General features: G+C 53.7%; 1 protein-coding gene across 4 annotated transcripts in view; it reads right to left on the bottom strand.

Annotated features, from left to right (window-relative positions):
- EMID1 (EMI domain containing 1) overlaps positions 1-11,618 on the bottom strand; it is a 60,040-nt gene extending 48,422 nt beyond the window's left edge. For all 4 annotated transcript variants that reach the window (XM_053279243.1, XM_053279241.1, XM_053279242.1 and 1 more), the window contains exons 1-2: positions 11,227-11,618; positions 69-182 (exon numbers count right to left, since the gene is read on the bottom strand). In XM_053279243.1, coding sequence (XP_053135218.1) covers positions 69-182; positions 11,227-11,348 — 236 coding nt within the window. In that variant the 5' untranslated portion in view covers positions 11,349-11,618. The remainder of the gene's footprint in view (positions 1-68; positions 183-11,226) is intronic.
- Between the last annotated feature and the right edge of the window lie 7,743 nt (positions 11,619-19,361).

The raw sequence follows: 19,361 nt of genomic DNA on the forward strand, positions 1-19,361 counted from the left end.
ACGCTGAGAGGGGGCAGAACGGCAGAGAAGCAGGACGGGGAAGACTGAAGCAGGCCTCTCCTCCTCACCTGCCCCCGGTGCAACCCATCGGCCACCGGCAGCTCTGGAAGACTCTCTGGAGGTAGGTGCCGTTCTGGATGTGGCAGGAAACCATCCTTGTGACAGTGTACGAACACCAGTTCCTGAAAGAGAGCAAGACACAGAGGGGGGGATGCATCACCAGGCGTGAGGTCACCACACATCCAGAAGTGTGGGCGCTCTCCATGACCGCCCCCCAGAGCCACACCCACCGTTATGGCCACACCCCCAAAGCCACACCCATCCCAATGACGACACTCCTCATTTCGACAGATGCAATCATCTTCTGATCTAGGAGGCAAAAGATCATGACCACCTAGAGATTTATATATCAGGCAGTATAATAGAATAGAATAGAATAGAATAGAATAGAATAGAATAGAATAGAAATGTAGACTCTAGGAAATGTACTAGAATGAATGACAGGGAATTCATTCCCACGGAAGTGCCCCAGTTCCTTCCGAATGGCCACTGGAATGCATGTGATGTCTGAATGGCCATTGGTCATTCAGAAATCCAGTGCACTCCATGGCCATTGGGAAGGAACCAGTGCATTTCAGTGGGCCTTCCCCGACATTCGTTTTCGGATGCCCTGACCCTAGTCCTTCAGAGGTCTTGCATGCCGACAGTCCCTGGTTCAATGCCTGGCAGCATCTCCAGGTCGGGCTGAGAGAGACTCTTGCCTGAAATTTTGGAGAAGCTGCTGCCAGTCAGTGTTGACACTACTGGGCTAGGTGGATCAAGGGACGGACTCAGTAGAAGGCAGCTTCCTATGTTCCTAAGGTAGGAAGAAATGGTAACAAACGGTTGGACAAGCAAGAGCCTCATATTCTTTCCATGTAGAAAGCCAAAGGCTTTGCGTCCCTGCCAAGACCCTGGAGGGGGGAAAGCACCAGAACGGTGTCCCTGCAGCACGACACCACTGGTCCCCGGAAGCAAGGCAGACCCTTCACGAGGCAAGAGGAGGCAGTCGTCTTGTTGGAGGCAGCAGATTTCTGGGGGCCCAGCGGACGGAAAGAGGCTTCCCTCGCTATCCAAGGAACTCCTCAGGACCCTGCTGACCCTCGCAAGCTCTTCCAGGAGACCAGAGAGCAGAGAGGAGGCTGCCGCCCGCATCCCACACTCCTGGCAGAGCCTGCAAGAAGCACGAGGAGAGGAGAAGGCAGCGGCTGCTGCTGGCAATTTGCCCTCCTCCCTGTGCCCTGAAACCACCTCCAAAGCTTGCAAGGATCCGTTCTGAAAGCAAGGCAGCGGGTGGCAAGACCTGGCTGCTGGACCGGGCTCAGTCAGAGGGAGAAAGGGGCCCGGGGAAGCTGGTCTTGGAGTAGTAGCAAGCATGAATGGCCCCCTTTGCTAAGCAGGGCCCACCCTGGTTTGCATTTGAATGGGAGACGACATGTGTGAGCACTGTTAGATCTTCCCTCGAGGGCATGGGGCCTCACTGGAAAGAGCATCTGCCTGCTTGCAAGCAGAAGGTTCCCAGTTCCCTCCCTGGCAGCATCTCCAAGATAAGGCCAAGAGAGACTCCTGCCTGCAACCTTGGAGAAGCCGCTGCCAGTCTGGGTAGACAATACTGAGCTCGATGGACCAAGGGTCTGACTCCGTTGGCGGCAGCTTCCGATGAATTAAATCCTGTTGAAAGTCTAGCAGAGCAGCAATGACTTCAGAGCTCCCTAACTGCAATTCCCAACATCATGTACTACGTATAACATCAGTCACAGAGGGGCCCCAATTTAAGTGCCCCCCTTCGCCATAGAGGGGAGGGGAACTGACGAACACAAAATGGCACCTGGAAGGTTTTTCCTCCCTGCTTAATAACAGATGGGGGGGGGGGTCTGGTGTGGGGTTGACCTTCTTTGGGGCAGTACCTGGTTGAGATTTCTTGCACTAGATGGACAGGGTCAAGGACAGGGCGACTAGAGGGCTCCTGTGAACTTCTTCACACACACACACACACACACACACACACGGAGCATAATGATCCTGTGGGACTCACTGCCACAAGATCTGCTGACACCACCATTAGCTTAGCTGGCTTTAGAACGGGAGGAGACCCATTCACAGGGGAGGAGGGCTGCGTGTCATAGTGGCTAGATGGAACCTCCATGTTCAGGGACAGTCTACCTCCAAGCAGCATCAGGGGGAAGGTGGTGTGGGCTTTGTGGAAGCATCTGTTTGGCCACTTCGGAGGCAGAAGTAGATGGGCCTTTCAGCCTCATCCAGCAGAGTTCTGATCTAAAAGTCTGGCAACGACAGATGCGCCAGGCGTTCCCAAGCTTGGATCCCAAGATACCAGACTACAACTCCCATCACCCCCTGCCAGAGTGATGTCGCTGTGGCAGGGGATGATGGGAGTTGTAGTCCGGCAGCATCTAGGGACCTACGCTCAAGAACCTCTGGATAATCAGTCCCTTCGAATGCAAGATCCCCCACCCCACAAGATTCCCATTGGCAGTGCCTTGCTTCCAGAGCTCCCCAATTCCTAATGGACCCCTCACTCCGGTTAAGAAAGCAAAAGCAATGTTATGCTGCCAGACAAAGCACACACACACACACTGGCACTGAGCCGCACGGCCTCTCCGTGCTCTGTGCAAAGAGTGTCCATAATCTGGGGAGGGAGAAGAAGGCCGACTGGAAAAGCCTGGAAGAGGGCCCTGGAGAGGTGATTAAGGATTCTGGAAGGCAAACAGGAAGGGGAATTCCCTCCAGCCTGCCGGGATGTGGTGCCAAGTGCTGATCTTGAGCGGTCTGTAATTTTCCATGCCAGAATCATAAATCCCTGACTGGCAGGCCGGAGCAAGGAAAGACTCGCGGGCCCGGTGGGGGGGGGGGGGGCTCACCTGACCTCGCTCTGCTAGTCTCTCCATCTGTCTGGCATAATATTTTTATCACACACACACACACACACACAAACACACACAAACACCCCAGCCTCTTTGCCAATGGCCATCCCAGGAGCGGCATTTCAGCCTCCTTCCCCAGCCGTGAGCAATCAGGCAACATGAGCTACAGAGGTTGCCAAAGTGCAGACAACTTTGGGGTCTGGTTTCAAGACCCCCTCCCACCCCAACCGAGGCAGAATTGGAGGTTCACTCCAAGGGTGCTGCTAGGTACTTAAAAGGCCTGTGCTGGGTGCTGGAGAAGACTCTGGAGGAGACCACGGACAGCCAGAAAAACAAACCAATGGATCATGGAACAGATCAATACAGAATTTCCACTCGAGGCACAAATGACCAGGCTCAAATTATCCTACTTTGGACACATTGTGCGAAGACCCAGCTCCCTTGAGAAGTCTGTCATGCTGGGAAAAGTGGAAGGAAAGAGAAGAAGAGGACGACCAGCAGCAAGGTGGAGGGACTCGGTGACAACAGCCCTGAATGCACCACTGAGAGACCTGAAAAGTGTCTCGATTATGACAGCAATGAATGCACCACTGGGAGACTATCATGGCCAAATGGAAGAGAGATCATCCTGGAGAGAATCTAGCTATGTGGTCGCTAAGAGTAGACACCAACTTGACACCAACTTCATCCATCCATCCATCCATCCATCCATCCATCACAATATATCTAATGTATAACAACTGGATCAGGTATTCGAATCTGTCTGATTCTATTGGCCACCACACAAAATTTGGCTACATTGTGAGGTCATTCACACAATCAAAAACTGTATTCTCCCCAGGTTTGGGCGCTGTGTGTCTGCTCCCAATTTTTGGTCGAGTGGAAGCAAGGTAGGAGAAAAAGCTACCCAGGTTTTCCTCCTACCTTGCTTCCACACAATCACTTCTACCCAGTTTTTCCTCTCAGCTTGCTTCCACACGAAAATTGGGAGCACACACATCGCGCCCAAGCCCAGGGAGAACACAGTTTTTGATTGTGTGAATGACCACTGCATGTAACATCAGAATCACAGAAAAACAAACAAAAAACTCATCTGAACAGCCTGGGAAATTTCTTAGTAAAGGAGCTGTAAGAGAAATACAAGCATCTCAACCAAAAGTACAATATAATCAAACATGAGTTATAGACTCAGCTGCTCCATTTTTACACAGGCTGCCTGCCTGATCCTCACAGGGAATCCACTTAAACCAACCCCCCAGAACCGCTGATGGGAGAGCATTAAAACGTGCCGAGTCGAGAACATCCTTCTATACTTAGGCACCGCTAACGTGCTAAGGTACCTAGCTGGTTTGGAGTTACATATTTGGTTCCCAAGGCACACCTTATTTGTAACAACACCGAGATTGTTTCGGCGTGTGATGTCTAGAAGCCTTTGTCTGAGGGCTAACTTGGCACGTTCATGGCCCCACCACGCCACGCGGTCAATAGCTCAGGAGAACATCCAAGTGAATAGAATTTCTTCACGATTCGTTATTTCTATCACAACTGAAAGCCACCCTTCAGTATCAAAGACGCCAAACCCTTAGGGAGAAAAATAAGCTTTAACCACAAATTACATACCACCAAGTTTCTACACTGAAGAAGGCTGAGAGAGAGACTCCTGCCTGCAGCCTTGGAGAAGCCGCTGCCAATCTGGGTAGACAATACTGAGCGAGATGGACCAAGCGTCCGACTTGGTATAAGGCAGCTTTTTATGTTCGTTATGATCCCACTGCGACGGGGGGCGTTATGGGGTTTATAGGCCAACATCTGGGGACCCACATTTGAGAACCCCTCTCCTAGGGGGAACGTCTCCCCAGAGCATCAGTGTGTGCCGAAAAAGGGGGAACCCAATTCCTTTGCCCCAGAGGCCATTTTCCTGAAATCGACCCCACTTCTGGGATAGAGAGATCTTAGCCGCAGAAGAACAAACCTCCCTAGCTGGCTCCAGCTTGCCACGTTTCTTCTCGTGAGCTTGACAGAAGGCCACCTCCCAAGGGCTGGGCTCTGTTCCCCAAATACCACCCCGGAGGTTCGAGCCAGCATCCGGACAGGGAGCTAATTGCAGGGCAGAGTCGCAGACGGAGGAAGATCAAACGATGCTCCGAGAAGACAGACGCAAACTGGAGGGCTGGAGCCCCGCTCAGAGAGAAGCCACAGCCCCTACACCCCACACCGCCCCACCAGCCGCGTCGAGCAACGACTGGGGCACCAGCCCCCCCCCCCCCCCCGGCCCGGCATCTGTCCCCAATCAAATGAGACCACCTACGAACAGTGCATCTTTCAGGCCTCAGACAAGGCGGGCTGCTGGCGCAGAGCTTCCTGCAGGGACCAGGCGAGGTTAGAGTAAACATGTCACCCACTCCCAGCTTTCAGGCTGCAGCCAGGCACGTCGCGTTTCCCCCTTGCCCACATTCCAGGGCAGTGGTGTGCAATGGCTGGAGCAGAGGGGCTCAAAGTTGGGTCCCCAGAGGTGGCTGGACTACAGCTCCCATCCTGCCTGGCCACAATGGCCCTGGGGATGATGGGGGTTGTAGTCCAGCCACTTCTGTGGGGAGGGGACCCATGTTTGAGAGGAGTGGGAGGGAGGGGGATCTGGGCTCCAAATCCCTTCCCAGCTCTGAAGCCAGTCACCAAGTCCCATAGGAAGCTGCCTTCTCCCGAGTCAGACCCTCGGTCCAGCTAGCTCAGTATTGTCTACACTGACTGGCAGCAGCTTCTCCATTGAGACAGGCAGGAGTCTTTCTCTGCCCTACCTGGAGATGCTGCCAAGGGTTGAACCCGGGTCTGTCTACAGTCAGACCAGATGCCCTGCCACTGAGTTGCTGCCCTACTCCCTAAAGGGAAATATTTTACAGCAGACAGCACTCACACGTGGTCTCCCATCCAAATGCAAACCAGGGCATGCCCTGCTTAGCAAAGGGGCCCATTCATGCTCACTGCCACAAGACCAGCTCTCCTCCCCCTCAGGTCTTGGCCTGGCCTGCTTCACAGGACTGTCGCGACTAGCAGAGGCTCTGAGCTCTTTGGAGTACAAGAGGCTAACACAAAACACCGGGAGTGCTCTCGTGCAACTCTCATGCATGGCAGTGAGGCGGGTGCAGGAGAACTTCCCGCTGGCTCCTGTCGAAGAGCGGTGCTGGATTTTGCATTTTAAATGTTAGGTCTTTGTCCCTTCCGAAGCCCATCAAGCCCCTATTCAGTGCGGCACCGAATGAATCTGGGTCAGTGCTGCCCATACGCAGCTGCCCATCCGGGCCCTCCGTCTAGGTCACACAGGCCCTGCTCTCCGCCCTGCAGCTGACACCGATTTGATGGGTAGGGACTCGGGATCGGGGAGTGTGCCGGACTGAGGCGCAGAATGGCCATTCTGGTTGCAGAACTGGGGGGGGGCGGGGTGCTTCTGAGCGCAGAACCCAGATGATTCCGAGAGCAGGAAATGCAGACACAGGCGAACGGTGCTGTGACAAGGCAGGGAGAATGGCAGCATTTCGGAAGGCTGGGGCGGCCCCCTCCCTCTAGCTTCCCCACACTGGCTCCCGTCTGTCCCGAGGAGACTCCCCCAGTTCGAACATTCCTGCGGCATTCCTCGGCTTCTCCAACCCCTCCGGCTCGCCTGGGGTAGTGCCATGCCACAAACCACACACACACACACACACACACACACTGGCTATGCTCATCACAACAGCCTCTTTATGTCCTGCTCTGCCCTGGCAGCCTGGCAGGCCTTGGGGGGCCAGGAGTCCTCTTTGGAGTGGGCGGCCGGGACTCCTCCTGTGGCTAAAAGCCGGCTGATAGGGCTGCAGCCACCGGACGGATTCCTCCCCCCCCCCCCCCCGGCGTGGGGCACCCCCCCCAGCTCCGACCTCGGACGGGGCCCACCACAAGGCATCCTCGGGCACGGTCCCCAGGACACTTCAAGGCAGCCTGCCAGATCTTGGGAATCACGTCACCGGACAGGCCCGGCTGCTGATGCTGCTGAAACGGCCTGGCCCCTCGGAGGCAGGATTTCCTCCACGGAGCCCGCCGGACAGGGTGGGTTCAGGCACTGTCAGAAAACGTCGGGTTTCCACCGGCGTTGCAAGGAGCAAACGTGCACGCATTCTCTCTCTCTCTCTCTCACACACACACACACCCCTATCTTGTGTACATGCAAGATGCACATGATACAAATCCATGGTGTGACCGCATCTGGAGTACTGCATACAGTGTCGGTTACCGTGTCTTAAGAAGGCCGTGGTAGAACCGGAGAAGGTGCAGAAGAGGGCGATCCAGACGCCTTCTTGCCTTCTTACGAGGCAAGGCAACAACACTTGGGGCTCTTTAGTCTGGAAAAGAGGTGGCTAAGGGGAGACAAAGCCAGCTAACGGCACAGCGGCAAATGACTAGCAAGCCAGAGGTTCCGGGTTCGAATCCCTGCTGGCGTCTTTCCCAGACTATGGGAGACATCTATATCGGGCAGCAGCGAGACAGGAAGGTGCTGAAAGGCATCATCTCATACTGTGTGGGAGATGGCAAAGTCTTCAAAGTCCGGCTTTCACATCCATAGAGTGTCGCGGGGGAAAACCATGGTCCGAACGATTCGAATCTTTGTAGGTGTTGACACGTCACGGCATCTCTCTTTTTGGGGGTGGGTGGGGGGATGACAGATCTAAAGTCTTCTTGGGGGAAAAACCCTGCCTTAAAATCACATTGTAGACTACAGTTACCCAGTGCTGAGGGGAATCCCGCTCTGCATGTGCCCAATGACTCTTGCCCTATTCACATGTTATTTTCAACACTCGTACAATCTGTGCACATAGGTACATATCTATACGCAGGCCCACTTATTCACATGTGATGTTGAACCCAGGGACAGCAGTAACCTGTCCCATGTGTAACCTGCTTTCCAGGGGCCCTGCCCACAGGTTCCCTTTTCAAATGAAAATGAGGTGGCCACATGGCATCTCACATCTCAAAAAGGACTACACAAGGAGAGGCGAGCGGGTCTTGCGTAGCAAGCAGGACTTGTCCCCTTTGTTAAGCAGGGTCCACCCTGGTTTGCATTTAAATGGGAGACTACATGTGTGAGCATTGGAAGATCTTCCCCTCAGGGGATGGGGCTGCTCTGGGAAGAGCAGAAGGTCCCTCCTTGGAAGCATCTCCAAGAGAGGGCTGAGAAAGACTCCTGCCTGCAGCCTGGGAGAAGCTGCTGCCAGTCTGGGTAGACAATACTGAGCTAGATGGACCAAGGGTCTGACTCAGTATATGGCAGCTTCCTATGTTCCTATTTAAGAGAACCTCTTGGCTTTAGGGAGGAGAGCTGGTCTTGTGTAAGCAAGCATGACAAATGAAAGATGAAACTCCAGATGAGGAATACTACGACTAGTTATACTTAGATACTGCTTTCCAACAAGCGTTCACAAAGCGGCTTACATAGAAAAATAAGCAAGAAAATAAGATGGTCCCCTGTCCCGCAAAGGACTCATCTGAAAACAAGTCCTGTCAAGATCGAAATTCAGAGCAACTGCACAATTCTATCCATGTTTACTTGGAAGCAAAACCCAGAGTCTTGCCTGCAAGACTGCAAGCTACAACTTTTAAATAAAATAAACCCTTTCAAGGTGGATTAGACCGGCCCTCTCTCCAAACTTACAGTTTAACACGTTTAGATTGTGAGCTCCTTGGGAACAAAGGGAAACTTCTTCTTCTTGTATGTAAACTGCTTTACAATCTTTTTGTTGAAATGCGGAATATAAACAGTGGTAATAGAGGTGGTTCCAAATATAAAGAACAAAGAGAAATAGTAAGATTCTTGTAAGAGAATATGACATTTGTTGAACATCTGCCTGTCATGCAGCTGTTAAAAGACACAGAACTTCTGTCCTTCAACCTCCTAACAATCCTATGTTCAGAGTCTGCACTCTGACTCTGACACTGACACTGACACTGACACTGACACACACACACACACCACAGCTCAGTTACACAGCTTGCTCAATGCACACAGCTGACACTTTCCCCAGGACAGAGGTGCAGCAATGTGGAAAGCTGCACCCATTGGATGCCTGCCTGCCTGCCTGCCTGCCTGCCTGCCTGCCAGCCAGCCAAGCAACAAATGCATGTACAGGGGTCTGAAGAAAAGGTGGAACAGCGTCTTTCAAAATCTTGCTGGCTAAATGTGTATTCATTCCCCTACAACACAGAACAAAAGGCGAGAAAAGGCACATTCCTTCTGCCCACGAGGGCTTGAATGAAGCACTCCAGGAATCACGATCATATCAGTTCATATTTTGTTAAAAGAGCAAGACTCCAAGCACAGAGGCAGCAGCTTTAATCTAGGTTGGGGCTCTCCACCTTGGAGTTGCCAGAACCTAAGGGGTATACTTGTGAGTCAAATGGGCCGTAAGCCAGAATTTGGCAAAAGGAAATACAGCTCGCAAGGACCTTCAGACATTGTGGCTGGGGATGATGGGAGTTGTAGTCCAACAGCATCCAATTACTCAAAAGCCCCTGGACTCAGGAGCAAGGTACCCACTCGGCAGACCCAGGCAGGGCACCAATTCCTGGGGGTGAGGAAACAGTGCCAGAAAATAGCACTGCCAACTATTTCTCTCGCTTCCTCTTGTGTCGTGTCTACACCTACAAAGATTAGAATCGTTCGGACCATGGTTTTCCCCGTGACCCTCTATGGATGTGAAAGCCGGACTTGGAAGAAGCGAGATGGGAAAAAGCATTGGCGCTTTTGAACTTTGGTGCTGGAGAAGCACGGACAGCCAGGAAAACAAACCAATGGATCATAGAACAAATCCATCCAAAATGTTCACTCGAGGCACAAACGACCAGGCTCAAACTATCCTGCTTTGGACACATGATGCGAAGACCCAGCTCCCTTGAGAAGTCCATAATGGTGGGAAAAGTGGAAGGAAAGAGAAGAAGAGGATGACCAGCAGCAAGGAAAATGGACTTGATGACGACAGCCATGAATGCACCACGGAGAGACCTTCGAGGCCAAGTGGAAGACAGATCATCCTGGACGGACTCTGTGTGGTTGCTAGGAGTCAACACTGACTTGATGGCACCTAATCAATCAATCAATCAATCAATCAATCAATCAATCACGGCCACCTTGTGCTAAGCACTGGGCAAGGCTGCTCATCCCACAGGTGCACCAGAAACTTGAGCTGCCATGTCCTTAACAGCTGCAGGGCAGGCAGAAATCCTACTGCCGACGTAGTCCCCCTCAGCCTATCGCCAGGCTGGGAAAAACTTCATTGGTTGAACAGTTGCCTGTGTTAGACAACTGCTGAAAAGAAAGCAGCCCTGTCAGACGGACAAGGTCCTTGTGGTGGTGGTGGGGTGATGGGGGCCGCTGTCCACCATCTGGGCACCCAAGATTGCGAACCCCAGACTTAATCATCTCAATGTTGAATACAAAGGTATGGTTAAAGTTTAAATTCAGGACTGCCAGGAACTTCGGGGCTGAGAACAGGAAACGCTTGTTCACTTGACATGGAGTTAACGTACAGAACTCACTGCCCCTTGATCCAGCATTCGTTTTAAAAAATGATTCAAATCTATTGCTATCAGCCATGACAGTGAAGTGGATGACCCTCCATAACCAGAGGCAGCCTATCTCTGAACACCAGGGGCAAGCAGGTGGGTGTAGCCCTGTTGCCTGTATGCTTGCGGGCTCCCCAGATGCATCTGTCAGCAAGAGGATGTGAGCCTAGCTGGCCCAGCAGGGCTCTTCCGACTGAGCTCATGGCTACAAGGCTGAGGCATGGCCAGTAGCTTAGATGACTTTAGAAACTAGAAGCTACGTAAGGAGGATGGATATATCCATGGCTAAAGAGAACCTCCATGTCCAGAGGCTGTCTATCTCTGAATAAAAGAGGGAGTAGCTGTGTTGGAATTCTTGGCCAAGGGCAGCTCAGAAAGGGCAGGGGGCAAATGTCCCTGAGACGAGTAGCTTGCGCCCCATTTCTGTTTCAGAAATCTAACATGGGGAGGACACAGCTTGCCCACCCAGGAGTGCACTCCGCCCCTTGGGTGCCCACCCCGCTTCTTTTTCTGGGGGCGGAGTGGAGCCTCCCTGTCCCGAGGCAGCCTACCTCCAGACTGCGCTCTGCGGGGAGGTGGACTGGAGAGCGGTTGCTGCCTCCTCCACGGCCTGCCTGCAGCCCCCCTGCCGCCTGCAGTCCCTGGGCGACAACTCCGCCCCGCTTCACCTTCTCGCCCCGGGGTAATGCTACCCCGCTTTGCTCCCCGCGCTTCGCCGGCTTACCTCCGAGGGGCGTACTGGAGGCCGGCGTGGTGGTTCCAGGTGAGGCTCGCCCAGTCCGGCAGCAGGCAGCAGCACAGCCACAGCGCGGCTCTCAGGCCCCGCGGCCAGCCGCCCGCCTCCATCGGGGCCACCCCGGTCGGTGCTGGGGGCGCGGCGGCGGGCGTGGGGGGGCAGCCGCGGGGTCGAGCCCGCCCCGGCCAGACGCAGCAGCAGCAGGAGGGTCGCGGCGGCGGCGGCGGCGGCGGCTCCTCACGCGAGCTTCATTGAGCACAGCCGAGCCAGGCGGCGGCGGCGGCGGCTCCTTCCCTGGCAGGCGAGCGGGCTCGGCCCCGTGCCAGGCGCAGCCGGAATCCCGCCGGGCTCGGGCCAGCAGCCGGGACGGGAGCCACCCGACTTGCGGAACCGAGCGGGGTGGCTGCAGGGCGGGGCGGGGAGAGGAGCAGCGCCGCCGCCGCCTCCTCTGGGCTGCCCGAAGCGCCCGGCAGCTGCTGCGAGAGATGAAAGGCGGAGGAGGAGGAGGAGGAGCCGCCTCCCTCTTGCCTCGCGGGGGGGGGGCTGCTCCTCCTCAGCCGCAGGAAAGCCGGGGCCCCCCGCAGCAGCAGCAGCAGCAGCAGCGGCTCTTCTGCACTTCCCTGCCTGCCCCTCGCTCGCTGCCATTCACTTGTCTAGTCTTTACTCCACTCCTGCTTGGGCTCTCCAGTTAACTTCCTGGCTCGGCTCGGCTGCTCCCTCGACTTTCTGGACATCTCTCTTTTTTCTTCTTCTTCTGCTGCCTCTCTTTGCTCGCTCGCTCGCTCGCTCTCTTTCTTTCGAGGAGCTCCAGCCTTGTGACTGGGAGTTCCCCCCACCCCACCAAGCCTTCCTCCCGGGCAGGCTCTACTTCCCCTCACTTCTCTTTCATTATTTCATTCATTCTCTCGTCCTTCCTCAAGGCACTTTTCTCTTTCCTTGTCAATTCGCGTATCTTTTTCCTCCTAATTAATTTCTCGCTTGCTTTGCTTTGTTCATTTCTCTTTCTGTCTTTCTTGAATCCACCTTTTCCTGTTTCGGTCTTCTCAATTCACTTTCTTTTCCGTTCATTCTCTCTCTCTCTCTCTCTCTCTCTCTCTCTCTTCACTTCTCTTCAGTCTTTTATTAATTGGTCTTTTTCCTTTCCTCCATTTCCTTCCTTCCTTCTCTCCCCTTGTTCCTCAGATCCCACGCCATGTCTTTTCCTTTCTCTCTTTCTCTCTCCCACATCCATCCATCCACTTCTCTTTCTGCCTTTCTTGAATCCACCTGTCTGCCTTCCCTCCATTTTCTTTCTTCCCCCCTTGGCTGGATCAAGGAACCCAGACAATCCCGGGAGGAGGTGGCGCTCCACGGGGTCCCCAGGCCGGCCGGCCACCTTCTCCCTTTCCTGTTCAGACCGTGCCAAACGTCCCTATTCTCTCAGCCTTGTGAAGCAGAAAAACCAAAGCACAAGGGAACTGAAAGGGTGATGGACTTCGATCATGTCCAAGATAGGCCTCCATATCCCCCCCCCACCCAGCCCCCAGATCTAAGCTGTTTAATTTTCTGAGTTGCCTCGTTATGTGAAACTAGGTAAAGCAGCCTGCTTGGGGTGCTATTTAAGGGGGCCTCACAGTGTGGGGCAGATCCAAATCAAGAGGCAGAGGCATTGTTAGTATCCCTACTTCAAGATCTGGGGCCTGGACCAACAAGCTCTCAGAGCCCCTCCCCAATAAACTCAGTCATGACCCCCGCCGCCAAATAAGAAGTTTTAAGAGGGGGGCATGTGTCTCTTTTTATAATGCAGTGCAATGTGGACATGGAAGTACTACTTGGAAGTAAAGTGCATTGTGGTCGATGGCTAACCTGATACGAGGGAATTACTCCAAGCAGCCCCACTGAAATTAAAAAGACAATTTAATTTCAGTGGGACTACTTGGAGAAATTCCCCCCTCCGTGTCAGCCCTTGAGACTTACTCCAAGGTGAGTGCAAGTTGGCAGCTTCCATCAACATGACCCTGAAATAAACAAGATTAAACTGAAATGGACAGAGGTCTGAATTCTCCACCAGAGTTACAGCTGAATTGGGGGATCTGGAGCTGCTTTTCCTTTGGCCATCAGGACCCCCACACAAATGAACCATTAAGCAGCTGTGTGTGGTTATAGGGCGTTGGGCTAGGATTGGGGAGACCTGGGTTCAAATCCTTCCCGCTCAGCTATGAAGCTCATACAGTGGATTTAGACCGGTTACTCTTTCTAGGCCTAACCTACCTTATAGGGCTGTTGTGAAGATAAAAGAGGGGGGAGGAAGAACCATGTGCGCTGCCCGGACCTTGTGGGAGGGTCCACAACTTCAAGGCTGCTCAGTTATGGGAATTGTCCAAAAATTGCTGAAGGACCGAAGTTGAGCAGCCCTGGAATGAATGGACAAACAAAGAGTTCTGCCTCCAGAGCTGGTTTCAGGGTAAAAACAGTGCAGGGGGGAATGTTAAGCCCCCTCCCCACACTTCCCACTGCTTTTTCAGGTTAAAAGAGACATGCTCCTGATCCGCTTCTCAGTTTCAGCCCCTCAATTAATGACGGATTGAACATCACATGCAGTTGGGGGACTGGGATGGTTTTAAAGAGATTAGAGACGGGGGTCCATCGACAGCTCTGTGCCCTCCTGATCCCAACCTTGGGTGGTCTCTCGACTCCCGTGCCTAGCACTTGGGGACCGTAGTGGGGCCACCCATGGGTTAAAGACAACAACAAGATCCAAGAACAGGCAGATGATGAGGAAGAAGAGGAGGAAGAAGAGGAAGAGGAAGAAAGAAGAGGAAGGAGGAAGAGGAAGAAGACCACCTCCTCTAAAAAAAAGTCTAAACAGACCAAGTTTGGCAAAGATTTAATATGTTCAGGGGCAGGAGGGTGTCCCCTAAAAGGAAAAATTATCCTTAGCAAGGAAAAAAGACACCCTCCATTTCTCCCCACTGATCACTTTTCTTTTTTCTTCTGTGGAGAGGGAGGGAGGGAGGGGTCTTTCCCGCATCCCCCCCTCCTGCAAACTTTCCTCCCTGTTTTGTGTGAGCCTGGCTGGAAAGGAAGCCCTTTCATGGGGCCCGGTGAGGCCTTAGGCAGCAGATTCTCGAGGCATCAACAGGGCGGCAAGATCCGCCCCCCCCCGGCCCGCTTCCCTTGCGGCCCAATCCAAGCCCTGCAAGCCCTGCGTGGAGCTTTGCCTCTCCTCACCCTCTTTGCAGAGCTTGCAGGCGCTTCTCCGAGGCTGCCGGCAGGAGTCGTTCCCAGCTCTATCTGAAGAACCCGAACCCTTCAGGGTCTCTTCCCCCCATTGCTCCACCAGGCAGATGCTGGGGGTCCATGGGGGGGGGGAGATCCTGGCGGGTGGCAGCTGCACTTGAAGGGCCTGAGCCAGCCAGGTCTGGATGGACCTGCTGCTGTGCTGGGCTCTGCGGCACCCCTGCTGCGGCTGAAGGGTCTTTCATAGGTGGGGAGGAGGCCGCAAAGGGAAGCAGGCAGAGAGGGGGGCAGATTCGAGGGAGAGGAAGCGGCAGGGACTAATTTCAAGGCAGTGGGGAGTGTGTGAGAAGCGTCTCAGCTGCCAGTGGAAATCCCCAGCTAGCTGGCTGGCTTCTCCCCCCACCACCCCACCACCACCCCACCCACACACACACAACTTCCCCAGATAAAGATGCTCTTGTTCCCAGTGGGAGTGAAGGGAGGAAATCAGAACAAAGTGAGGATTTGAGGCTGCTCCGAAGAAGCTCCTTCCCTAGCCTAATCAACCGCTTTGGAGAGGCGGCTAGAATGGAAGAAAATACAGGCAGCATCCGTATACAGCAGGAGGCACAACTACATCTCCCATCGTCTCCAGCCACAGTGGCCGATCATCAGGGATGATGGGGGTTGTAGTCCAACAATAGCTCTTCCTCTGTGTGTGTGAGACAGAGAGAGAGAGACAGTTGCACATTCCTGATTTTTGGAAGCTGCCGTTGACTGAGTCAGGTCCATGGTCCAACCAAGTCAGCCTTGTCTACACAGACTGGCAGCAGCTCTTCAGACAAAACTCTTTCCCCAGCCCTCGATGGGGATGCCAGTGGTCGGAGCTGGCCCTAAGCACAACAACTGCTCTGCTTCTGCCCTTGCCTTCCCTCCTTCCTCCTCCTTACCTACTGGGTCTCTTCCTTAGTTTTCAGGAGTGACCAATTTAGCTGGGTAAACCTGGCCCACCATGGAGAGGCTGCTGGAATTGGCCTGCTTGTGGCTTACTGTAGCCATAATGTCAATAATTCTGGCGTCTGATATAAGCATGTTCCCCACCAGCATCAGCCGCCTCCTGGGATGCGGTAGCATTCTCTCCATGTCAGATGCTGGAATGATATGATGGGTGCCATATATTGTGGCTCCAGCAGAGGCTTACATATGTAGTCTCCCATCCAAATGCAAACCAAGGCAGACCCTGCTTAGCAAAGGGGACAAGCCATGCTTGCTGCCCTTGCTGTGAGTGCCACAAAGCTATCACCAATGTCCTGTCTTTAAGGGGGGCAGACACTGCCGAAAAGTCACTATGACCATTCATCCCCAGAGGTGGTGCTGCCAATGGCCAAAATTGGTGGAGAACTGGAGATGGCTCCAGAGATCTTGAGCGTGCGCCCATTTCAAATGAGACAGTACCCCCTAGTGGTGAATGGAAGAAGCCGGCTCAGCCATTGCATCCTGGAGGGCAGAGTCAATCTCTGTGAAACACATGCGTATTAAGGGGAGGTGCATGTTTACGCAAAACACCAGATTATGCATGCATGTTACATATACAGCTGTGGACATTTCCTAGATACAGACATGTCTATGTACACATACACACACATACACACACACACACACACACACACACCCACCCACCCCAAGCATTCACCTTCTGTGCAGCTGCTGGGGCTTCACTCAGGGCTGGCCCGTGCACTAGGCAGACCTGGGCCCCCTGCAGAAACCGTGCCAGGATACAGCCCTGGCAATTATTCCGTCTCTCTCTCTTGCATTGCAGCCCTGAAGTTCTGCACAGTGCTGGAAGGCGGCCAGGTGGAATCCTGCACCCTGCTCCCCACAACGCACAGCCTTCTTGGCTCCTTGCACCTCAGCCTCCAAGAAGCAGCTCGGCTCATAAGCTGTACTCCCTCGAGATACATTTAAAAACTTCACCGGGGCCATTTCCAGACGGCGATTTTACTTGCCTTCCCCACAGGAAGGGCAGGTGTGCATTCACGTATCGTCCAGATCAACAGCGAAGTCCCTGTAAGGAACGTCAGGAAGCGATCCGTCCACGATCCTGGTTTTTCATTGTGCAGTGGAGCTTTGCCGTTTATGTCCGGGGTAAAATTTAAAATTTAGAGCCGGAGCTCCACACTTCTCAACTGCGGGGTGGATGCCCAAAGCCAAACTTTGCCTAGGGTACCAAAAGCCCCTAGCCAGGGGACAGAGGCACTCTTCCCGCCGGACCTTGGGGCACAGGTCCGTGGCCTCATAGCCCTTGCTGGCTCTAAGAGGTCTCCAAATCACTCACCTGCACCAGCTCACCTGTCCTCATCTCCTCCCCCAGCTCCCGGCATCCCATCCGCATCCGAGGGCTAGCCAGCTGAGTTGCTCTCGCTCTCTCGGACTCTGCAGCAGCACAACTGCCCCCGAGTCCAAGCCCGCCCCCACCCCCCTGCACGAGAGAGATCTGGTGGCCGGCTGCTGCCAGGAGAAGAAGCACTGCACGATCAGGCGGCTTGGGCTGGCCCGTTGACCTCACGTCGCATTCTAGGCCTCTCTGCCTTCCAGCATTTGGCAGAAGAAATGAGACCCCCCCCTTTGCTGGATCCTGAGCACAGTCTTGTTCTGGCTTCCCAACAAACCATTCACTTAGCAAAGAATTGTTTGAGGCTCTCAAGTTGAGGAAAAAGAAAATACGTCAAAGACAGGCTCGAGGTCTGCGAAAGGATGGATAGTGTGAACAGATAAATCAACAGCATAAATTGGGGTCATCAAATGAACTGGCCTAGCGAAAAAGGTGAAGTGTGCCGTCGAGTTGGTGTCGACTCGTGGTGCCCACAGAGCCCTGTGGTTGTCCTTGGTAGAATACAGGAGGGGTTTGCCATTGCCTCCTCCCGCACAGTATGAGAGGATGCCTTTCAGCATCTTCCTGTATTGCTGCTGCCCGATAGAGGTGTATCCCATAGTCTGGGAAACATACCAGCAGGGATTCGAACTGGCAACCTCTGGCTTCTTAGTCAGGTCATTGCCCTGCTGCACCATTTGCAACCATGAATTGTCCCCTTTGCGAAGCAGGGTCTGCCCTGGCTTCCATTTGAATGGGAAATGTGTGAGCACTATAAGATATTCCCCTGAGGGGATGGGGCTGCTCTAGGAAGAGCACCTGCATCCTTGCATGTGGAAGGTTCCAAGTTCCTTCTCTGGCAGCATCTCTAAGATAGGAGAAGCTGCTGCCAGTCTGTGTAGGCAATACCAATGGTCTGACTCAGTATAAGGCAGCTTCCTATATTCCTATGTAACCTGACTGGCAGTAAGTTCAGGACAGACAGAAGTGTGACGTGCCAAGATTCAATGGTGTGCATTCTGCCGCTGCACCTGTTAAACTTCTGCCTCCCAGGCGGTTGTAAAAAAGGACGTGAGCCCTGCTGGGCTGAAAGGTGGCTGTTTTCTGATGAAGTTGGAGGCAGCCAAAGCCGTGCAACCCAAAGGCAGAAGTTCAACAGGTGCAGCTGCAGGAAGCTCCCTCTGTTGAATTTTTGGCCCATCGTGCTCCTGTCACAAAGTTCAGGACAGGCACCCAGCCAGGAGGGGTTGACTGGTACACTGGGAGGGGGAGGGAATCTGTCACTCAAAGGCCTGTGGGAAAGGAGCCATACCTGTTCTTCCATTTCGGTTTTCAGCCAGTTGCCAATTTCCAGTCCCAAAGTCTGGCTATTTCTGGTTGCAGCACAATCCCCCATTGTGAAAACAGCAGAAGGACCAGGGCCAACGCCAGAGGCCTCCCAACCCAGACAAACACCTGTGTTATCTGTAAACAGTACCTGGCTGCCGCTAAAGGAGGCCAGGTTCAGGCAGCTGAGAGAGCAACCTCGCAGGCGCTGCACCTCCGTTTCCGGCGCTGCGAATAATTCCACGGTTCTTCCTTTTGTTCAAGCACGTTTGGAGATCAACAGAAGCCCGCCAGATTCCACTTGAAATCCTGTGCATGTCTGAGCAGATGGAGATTCAAACAGGAACCCTCCGTCAGGGGCTCTCAACCTTGGGTCCCCAGATGTTGTGTGACTACAATGCCCATCACCCCCTGACACAGTTTCCAGCGCCTTCCCGTGGAGAGGCAAGGCAACTATTTGAGGCTGAGCCTTCTATCCGTTCTCCTTCCCAAGGTCCAGAGCAAAGCTTTTAAGATGTGCTGCCTTCAGGAGCCCTCTGCCAGGGGACCCCTGGATGACGGCTACAGAACCGCTGTGCGTTGCAGGGGATTCTGGGAAATGATCCCATGAGGCCTCGCTACCATGACACATAGAGAGCGAGACTCCTTGAGTCCCTGACACACCCCTGCACAGGTAGCGTACAGGTAGGAACATAGGCGGTCGTAGGAACATGGGAAGCTGCCTCCTACTGAGTCAGACCCTTGGTCCAGCTAACTCAGTACTGTCCTACACAGACTGGCAGCGGCTTCTCCAAGGTTGCAGGCAGGAGACTTTCTCAGCCCTGTTTTGGAGATCATGCCAGGGATTGAACCTGGGACCTTCTGCGTGCAAGCAGGCAGATGCTCTTCTACTGAGACGGCTCCATCTCCGAAGTGGGGTATTTTACAGCACTCACATATGTCGTCTCCCATCCAAATGCAAACCAGGGTGGACCCTGCTTAGCAAAAGGAACCATTCATGCTTGCTACCACCAGACCAGCTCTCCTGATTGGTAGACTGATGCTCCTAGGACACGCCCACCGTCTTTGTTCTCTCTACTCTTCCCCCCCACCCCGTGAGGTAGCTAGAACAGGGTACAGGCTTTCTACCTGCGTTTGTAGCTTCTTCAAATCAACCTTTCCTTGTTTTAGCCCTTCTGCAACAGCCTCCCTGAGCTCCGTTCTCATCAAACTGGGTTTCTCCGCTAAA

The sequence above is a fragment of the Hemicordylus capensis genome, chromosome 15, assembly GCF_027244095.1.
Source record: "Hemicordylus capensis ecotype Gifberg chromosome 15, rHemCap1.1.pri, whole genome shotgun sequence".
NCBI classification, from domain to species: Eukaryota; Metazoa; Chordata; class Lepidosauria; order Squamata; family Cordylidae; genus Hemicordylus; species Hemicordylus capensis.